An 8,740-nucleotide genomic window follows, 5' to 3' on the forward strand; every position below is an offset into this window, starting at 1 on the left:
ACTTAATAGTGTAAAGTAGGAAAAAATATGGAAATTGCAACTAAAAGCTTCAATTTTTATTTTTTTATTTTACATAAAAAAATAATCCGTTAATCTTAAATTGCTAATTACCAAACACCATTAACAAATTCTGCTAATTATATATTTTTGTTAAACCCGCTAATATAATCTGTTAGACATAATCTGCTTTTGCAATCTATTTCTGCCAATATTAATCCGCATAGAACTATGTAAGAACACAATGAGGTCGGACACACAAGTCACATTTGTTGATTTCATTTCATGCACACCAAACACAAGGGACTCTTACTGTTACACTGCTACAGTGTTACATCCTTTCCTTTTCAATTGCCAATTACACACAAATAATTACAAAAATTACTGAGAAAGACAACTCCTTTTCCAACTTATTTGTATCCTTCTTAATTTCCAAGTTCCAATTCATATAATTCTCCACAAAATTCGTCATTTTCTCTCAAATCTAATCTTAAATAGGAATCAAACACTCCCTAACCATTAAAATGAACTTGGTTTGCAAAAAGTTGCTACCTTTCTTACTTTAAGAAGTTCTTAAGGATTCAAGTGATGAAAAAAGCCGACTTTTTTGAGCTAAAATGGTGGGTTCTTGCTTCCCTTGTGAGTCTTTCACTTTTTCTTTCTTATTTTTTTTTTTTTTCATACTGGGTTTTGTTTAATATTGACTGTTGTCTCGACAACAACAACATTATCCTCGTGCCTCAATGACTCATTGGCTCCTGCAAATTGCGGGTTAAGGTGGTTGGATGTAATTGTTTAATCATGTGGTTGTTGCCCCTCTTTTGCAACAATCTGCTTGCTGCAGTTGTTTCATTGGTCCAGTTTATTTTATTATTTTGTTGTGTTTTGTGGGAATAAACCTGGTTTTGCAACTTGATTAACCAGGTGCTTAACTGTTCACTGCTTTCATGTCAATGATTTAATTATGTCAATTATTTGATTATTTCCCCCTCTTATTCACAAATTCTTGTTTAGGACAAGAAATATTCGTTTTACTTTCAAGACGGGTTAAATAGATGCCATTTGATAAAGTAAATTGTTTAGGAATTAGCAAAAAGTTGTCTTTACTTTCCTTATGCCCTAGTATTTGAGTTCATTTTAGGGGTAAAACGGATATGTCTGTCCTAAGTAAGACTAACTACCCTCAGTTATATATTTTATCCTATTTGATTAAAGACTGTACTCCTTCCGTTGTAGTCATTTGTTTAACTTTTATATTTGTTGTGAGAAGTATTTTAATCAAAGTTCAATAAATGATTGAGACCTAAGGAGTAAAAGAAAACGTATGAGACCGTCTCATATAAGAACTTTCGAAAAATGTTTAATATTGGAGGATGACTATCTCTAAGTAGTCTAATTTGTTCCTGTACTATAGGTCTCCAAAGGGTCTTTTTCTTGAGTAATTTATGTAAGGTTGTATGTCAATTTCATGACACTTTATAATTAATATACTCACAAGCCTCAGATATAATCACTTTTTTGTTGTTCAAGATGAAGCATATTTAATGTTACATGGGAAATACATGATACATTATAGTATACTGTTAAAAACAGCTGTCTTTTTATATGGATTTTATACAGCTGATCCCTTGCTTTACTCAGGGCAGTTTTAGCACTTTGAGTCAGAAATTTTTATTTTATTTATTGCTTTAGAAACTTGTTTAATGGTGCTTTGTTGTTTGCAGTTTCTTGTTCTGCTTTTGGGTTGCCTTAGTTTTTACCTTTCACTAGATTCTGTTACCTTTGAACTATAATATTTTTCAAAAACGATTTTATTACTTTCTTTTTGTTATTTAGGTTTCAAGTTACTGATGGAAGAAGAAAGCTGATTCTTAGGGAGATAATATATACTAATTTGTACTTTGTATGAGGATTTAAGAATATATTTGTCGGTTCCCTGAAGTGAAGGCATGCCAATTTTGCATCATTTCTGACATTGTGGACAGTTTCGTATGCAGTTCACTATGAAACGTGTTCGTATTGTGCCCTGGTTTATAGTTCTATATGTCATGTTTTATCTGGGAGAAACTTCGGGGTTAGAGAAAGTGAACATTGGAGCTATATTCACTGTGAATACAATCCACGGCAAGGTTGCCAAATTAGCTATGAATGCTGCTGTGGAAGATATAAATTCTGATCCGAGCTTACTTGGTGGCCGTAACCTGTCTCTCGACATTCATGATTCCATGTATAGTGGGTTCATCAGCATAATGGGAGGTACATTCCGAAAAATTTTCCCTCTTACTCCAGCATCCCTGTCCCCAACATCCTGCCAACTGGGTATTTGGTCTCGTTTCCAGCCTGTTGGGGACCGGGGTGTTGTACAAATTTTTATGTGTAAATACTCTTTCTTTGATACTTTTGTTCGCTTGTTATTGCATTTGGTTTTGTTCAATCTTTTGTTTGCTTATTTGTGATGGTCTTAAATTATGTAGTTGGATTGTTATATAAAGTATATATTTCGGCTCATCTTATATGGTGAATTTAGAGTACAACAACGTCAAGGCCTTAATCCCCAAATGATTTGGGTCGGTTCACATGAATTATACTTTGAAACTGTCACAAATTCCAGTAAAGCTTGATAATACAAGGAGATTGAGGCTCGTGGGACGAGTAATATTAGGAAGGAGAGATTAGGTAGAAGAAATAGGTAGAGAAAAAGATTATAAATAATTCAAAATAGAAGGACGATTATTTGTCCTTTTCCCACCATCATTGAAGAGAAATGAGGAGGAAAAAATGGAGGGGGAAATTTTTATGAAAGAAAAAAAGGATTCACTGTCATGTCAAGATGGAATATTGACTTTTTTTTTTCCGACACATATAGCACGGGACAATTGTTAGCAAATGGAATGTAAACATTAGGTACCTTTGGGCAAAAATAATGTTAGATACCTTGGTGCAAAGTGATGTAGATGTTAGGTATCCTTGGAAAAAATATCCGTTACAGAAATCATTTATTTATGCAAATGAACTCTTTTTTTTTTTTTTTTTTTTTTTTTCTGTAATGTGATTTGTCTGTTGATCACAGCTTTGCAGTTCATGGAGAGGGATATTGTTGCTGTCATTGGCCCTCAGACTTCTACAATGGCGCATGTTCTTTCACACTTAGCAACTGAACTCCTTGTTCCATTTTTGTCATTTACCGCTCTTGATCCTACACTCTCTCCTATCCAATACCCATACTTTTTCCAAACAGCACCTAGTGATCAATTTCAGATGACTGCCATTGCTGACATGATTTGTTACTTTCAGTGGTCTCAGGTCATTGCTATTTTTACTGACGAAGAGCAAAGTCGAAATGGGATAACTGTTTTGGCTGATAAGCTTGCAGAAAAGCGCTGTAAGATATCTTACAAGGCAGTACTCCCTCCTAATATTTCTGAAAATTATAATGTAGTAGAAGAAGAACTAAAAAAGGTGAAGATGATGGAATCTAGGGTTTTTGTTCTTGAAACTTATGCTTTGTATGGGCCAGTGGTTCTGAAAATAGCCGAAAAACTTGGAATGCTGGGGGATGGGTATGTTTGGATAGCTGCTTCATGGCTGACCTCCATCTTAGATTCTCAGCCAACTCCGGAAATTTACAAAATGTCTCAAGGATTACTCACATTTCGACTCCATACTCGTGATTCACTAAGAAAAAGGGCATTTGTTGCTAGGTGGAAGAACTTGAGCAAAAATTCAATTGGATTGAATGTATATGGTTTGTATGCCTATGACACTGTTTGGTTAATTGCCCGCGCAGTTACGTCATATCTAAATCGTGGCAACAAAATTTCTTTTTCCAACAACCCAACTTTAAATGCTCTTGGAGGAGGGAAGATGAACTTGAGTGCATTAAGCGTATTTGATGGAGGAAACCAGTTGCTTAAAGATTTATTGCAAACAAATATGACAGGTCTAACTGGCCCATTATGGTTTACTCCTGAGAGACAAATTGTTGATCCGTCATATGAAATCGTGAACATAGTTGGTAGCCAAATGAAGCATATAGGGTACTGGTCAAACTATTCTGGATTTTCCACTGTGGCCCCTGAGACACTTCGTAGTAGAAAGCAGAACCGTTCAATTGCCAGTCAGAAGCTTTCCAATGTAGTTTGGCCAGGAGGATCTAAGAAGAAGCCTCGTGGATGGGTTTTTTCACGGGATGGAAAAAAACTACAGATTGGAGTTCCTCGTAGGGTTAGCTTTCCGTACTTTGTTTATCAAGACAATCACACTCATGCTGTCGTTGGATATTGCATTGATGTTTTCAAAGCTGCAGTCAAACGGCTTCCTTATGCAGTTCCTTATGAGTTCGTATTATTTGGAGATGGGCATCAAAATCCCAACTATTCTGACCTCGTGCGCAGAGTCTCAGTCGGTGTAAGTAGAAACATTTGTTTGGTATTTTCATGATACAGAAACCAGTAGATCTAGCAAGGCCCAATACAAAATCATGGACACTTATAAAGAATCCTAAAATGACCCAAAACCTGATTTGCCCAATTTGACCTGTAGCTTGACGGAACTTCACTGGTTTTAATATTGACTTATTACGGAATAACCTGATCCAAAACCATATAACACATAGATGACCTGGTCTAGAATGTCTAATTTGAAATCACATTAAATGTGTCCACATAGGAAATGGTAAAAATCTTAGTAAGCATGACCTGAAATAACCCTACCCAAACCCAAATGACGTGACCCAGAACTACTCGACCCAACTGATCCTAAGTGCATAATATACCCCAAACTGACCTGGCCTGCATGGCTGCACCCACTCCGAATAACCTGTTTGCCAGTTCTAGAGATAAAGCATAAATGGTTTTGGTTACTGATTATTTAGGTGATGCTTGTAGGAATTCGATGCTGCTGTAGGTGACATTGCAATTGTGACTGAACGGACAAGAATTGCAGACTTTACACAGCCGTTTACGGATTCAGGGCTTGTTGTGGTGGCTCCGGTTAAAAAGATGACCTCGAGTGCTTGGGCTTTCTTGAAACCATTTACTCCACTCATGTGGGTGATCACAGCTGTATTTTTCCTCATTGTTGGTTCTGTTATTTGGATATTAGAACATAGAATAAATGACGAATTCCGCGGCCCTCCTAGAAACCAATTGATCACTATCATTTGGTATGTTTTCTTTTTCGTCTTTCTGTGTTTGATCGTCAATTTATTTCTAGGCTGTGTGTGGCATCCGCCTCTTTGCTACAACTCTGATATATTTTGCTCTCCGTATTTTCAGGTTCAGCTTCTCAACCCTGTTCTTTGCTCACAGTAAGTTTGCTTGACTTTTTGAATGGTTATTTAGAAAAATAAGACACTCCCGACAGTCTTATAGCATGAAATGGTCCAAAACTAGAGTTGCCCGGTTTTACGGAAAAACTAAGCAAATAGTATTTATATCAACAAGAACATTGTATCAGTGCCTCAAGAACTCCCGCAAATGACGGGATAAGTGGATTGAAGTAAAAGCCTTATAGTTAACAAAGCAAAGAGGCAAAGCACTTCTATTTGAGTAACACGGAGTAATTAATTTTGCTAGTTTGATATATTACTTGACTTAAATATGTTCGTTATCGTTATGAAATTGCATGTTATATATGCAGGAGTCAGGGTCATGCAACATCATTTTAGTGATGAGACCAGTACTGTATAATAAATTCATATCTTGCTTTATTCCTTCAAATTGTAGGAGAAAATACTGTGAGCACACTTGGTCGGGTGGTGCTAGTCATCTGGTTGTTTGTAGTGTTGATAATCCAGTCAAGCTACACGGCTAGCTTGACTTCTTTCCTCACAGTTCAGCAGCTATCCTCCTCAATAAAAGGTATCGACTCATTACTTACAAGTAATGCGGCAATAGGATACCAAGTAGGCTCTTATGCAGAAAGCTATTTGCATGACGAACTAAACATCCCAAAGTCAAGGCTTAAACCTCTAAAGTCACCAGAAGAGTACGCTGATGCTCTTCAAAGCCGAAGAGTTGCTGCTGTGGTTGATGAACAGCCTTATGTAGATATGTTCCTCTCGCACCGCTGCGAGTTTGCAGTTGCAGGCCAGGAGTTCACTAAAAGCGGCTGGGGCTTTGTGAGTATCTTTCTAATCTATTACTCCCTCCTCGACCTGACAATCTGGTTATTCTTGACATTCTAGTCAGATCAGTTAGGGTATATTATATACCTGTGGCCGGATGATTTTCAGGTCAATGGTTGTGGGTTAGGTTAGGCAAATTTGAGTCTCTAGTCATTTTGGGTCCTGGTTTTACAAGGCTTTTCATTTTTTATTTCGAAAAAGTTAAGTGGGTTTCAGATTAGTCATTGCAAGTTATTTTAGATCGGGTCAATTAAAGGTCCAACAATTCGTAGGCCAGTTACGAGTCCGATGGGGTCAATTTGTGTTTCGGATTCTTGTTGAGTTATTGGGGTTGGGTCAGTTTTGCTTGGTGTCCTCTTTATCTAAATTCTGAAGCTTTGTCCCGTGTACTGTGCAATAATTTTGATTATGACACGGATTTCATTTGTTTCTCAGGCTTTTACGAGAGACTCTCCTTTAGCTCTGGATATGTCAACTGCCTTATTAGAATTATCGGAGGATGGCAACCTACAAAATATCACTGAATATTGGCTCGGTAGCAAGAAGGCGTGTAACTCAAAGAGCAATACAAATGATTCCGATCAGCTTAAGCTAGACAACTTCATTGGATTATTCCTCATTTCTGGGATTGCTTGTATCCTGGCTCTAATCATATACTTTTCCATAATGCTCTACCAGTTCCAGCGGCATTTGCCTCAACAGGCGGAGCCTTCAATGAGTGGTAGTTCTCGTTCCGTGCGTCTGAAAACGTTTCTGTCGTTTGCTGATAAGAAGGAAGATCTGTCACAAAGACGGCTAAAGAGGAAACGATTCACGGAGTCAATGCCGGTCAATGGTACTGACATACATGATACAATTTGAGTTGATACTCCGTATCTCAGAGAGAAAACATCAACATATATGAGAACCGTAACTCTTGTGGGGGATATTTATATATAGCATAGGTGCATGTAGAGATTTGGTGTGTACACAGACTGTACCAAGCTATGATTTATTATAGTCGACTCCAAATTATTTTTGGGACTATGGCTTTGTCGTCATCACATAGTAATTATTAGTAGGCCTAGGGAGTGGCTTGGGGCTTCAATTGTGACATGCATTGAATTACATGCACCGACTTACCAACTAAACTCTGTAAATGACAGAACTGTACTAGGGGGATGAAATAGAAATGAAAATTGTAATCTTCATATTCCTGAATTCTGATCATATTGACTTGATCTAGACTGTAGAAAGACTTGATGTTTGTATAATTGTATCATATCGGCTATGTTTAACAATTACTGCTGACGGGTTTCAACCTAGGTCATAGATACCGGTCATACAATGACTTGGTGACGGAAATGAAGAGAGCATTCTACTAGAGTTGATTGATCTTGTATGTATTGTTGCAGAAGTTGGCTTGGAAAGCTTAAAAGGCTGATAAAGCCATTCAAAAGCTATGGAATATTAGACTGCTTTAGTCCTTTGGCATCATTTCTTTTGTGGATTCATGTTACTGTCAGATGTTGTGATCAGTCTTCAGGAAGACAGTAACTGTTGCAATAATATGCTGACAAGATGCGGTTACTCGATACTGAGAGTAATATACTGAGGAGATGCCATCTCTTCTGATGTTCAATTTCTCGTGCTGTAGTTCTCTGGCAAATTCGGTTTTCTTCATGTTCTCTCTTTATCTCTTATAGGCGCGGATGTTTTTGTGAGCTTGTTTTAACGTGTTAATCCTTACTGTGAATTGCAGCGAAATTGTCGTTACATCTGACACCCTCTTACTCAGCTTGGTCCGGGAGCCTGTGCCAGAGAATTTCGGTAATTATCACTCTTATAATAAATTTTTATTTAGTTCTAATGTTTCTTTGTCGAAATTACTCCATCAAACTTTTCGATTTTTTCCATCATAACACAAAATTCTTGAACGGAAATCGGAGACCCGTTAAAAATGTTATAATACCGGTTATTTTGGGTTGAAATCGAATAGGGTAACTTCTGAAGTGACCCTTGACACATGGTAGAAAAACCGGGAGAAAAAAAACGAGACCCCGTACAGCCTCTCGAACGACTCTAATTGAAATGTATAATACACGCTTTTTGTGATTTGAAGGTCCCGGAAGAAAAATGTCCGTAAATCACACGGATGATTTATCGGGTCAGACAAAGCGGCCTCACAAAATTTGACAAGCAACAAAGTACATTTGAGGATGCTAGTGTGCGATAAACCAATCTTCGGCGGAAATCGGATAGTTGTTAAAAAAATGTTATAATGCTTGTTATTTTGGGTTGAAATTGAATAGGGTAACTCCGGCATACCGGCACCCCAAATGTCTTCCGTTGCTACTCAACTTTTGCGTGACCGCTTTTTCTGACCCGAGGAATTTTCTATATGATTTCCGAAGAATTTTGTTCCGGGACCCTGGAATCCCGAAAAACCGTGTATTATACACTTCAATTTGAGCCGTTCGGGAGGTCGTACCGGACCCTGTTTCTTTCTCTCCCTGTTTTTCAATCACGCGTCCGAGGTCATTTCAGTAGTTAACCTATTCGATTCAGCATCAAATAACGAGCATTAATACATTTTTCACGATTATCCGACGTTCGACGAATCTTTGGTTTATGGCA

At 37.5% G+C, this 8,740-nt stretch overlaps 1 protein-coding gene across 6 annotated transcripts; it reads left to right on the forward strand.

Moving 5' to 3' along the window:
* The first annotated feature begins 245 nt into the window (after window positions 1-245).
* LOC141610577 (glutamate receptor 3.2-like) lies at window positions 246-7,404 on the forward strand. Of its 6 annotated transcripts, none has more exons than XM_074428736.1 (7): window positions 246-636; window positions 1,834-2,253; window positions 3,068-4,404; window positions 4,884-5,161; window positions 5,274-5,305; window positions 5,724-6,118; window positions 6,560-7,404. In XM_074428736.1, the coding sequence occupies exons 2-7, from the start codon at window positions 1,989-1,991 to the stop codon at window positions 6,983-6,985; spliced, it is 2,733 nt and encodes a 910-aa protein (XP_074284837.1). In that variant the 5' UTR covers window positions 246-636; window positions 1,834-1,988; the 3' UTR covers window positions 6,986-7,404. The 6 variants fall into 6 exon arrangements, with proteins under 6 accessions (XP_074284837.1, XP_074284834.1, XP_074284835.1 ...); XM_074428733.1 differs by having other exon boundaries at window positions 1,983-2,253; XM_074428734.1 differs by having other exon boundaries at window positions 1,995-2,253.
* The last annotated feature ends 1,336 nt before the right edge of the window (window positions 7,405-8,740 follow it).

The sequence above is a fragment of the Silene latifolia genome, chromosome 11 (genome assembly GCF_048544455.1).
Source record: "Silene latifolia isolate original U9 population chromosome 11, ASM4854445v1, whole genome shotgun sequence".
Lineage (NCBI taxonomy): Eukaryota > Viridiplantae > Streptophyta > Magnoliopsida > Caryophyllales > Caryophyllaceae > Silene > Silene latifolia.

What these genes read in the sequence shown, in the direction of transcription:
- LOC141610577 (XM_074428733.1), top strand. Translation starts at nt 586, where the DNA reads ATGAAAAAAGCCGACTTTTTTGAGCTAAAATGGTGGGTTCTTGCTTCC. An exon ending in GTTCATCAGCATAATGGGAG is followed by an intron (nt 2,254 to 3,067) that starts GTACATTCCGAA and finishes TGTTGATCACAG; the next exon opens with CTTTGCAGTTCATGGAGAGG. An exon ending in AACCCTGTTCTTTGCTCACA is followed by an intron (nt 5,306 to 5,723) that starts GTAAGTTTGCTT and finishes TTCAAATTGTAG; the next exon opens with GAGAAAATACTGTGAGCACA.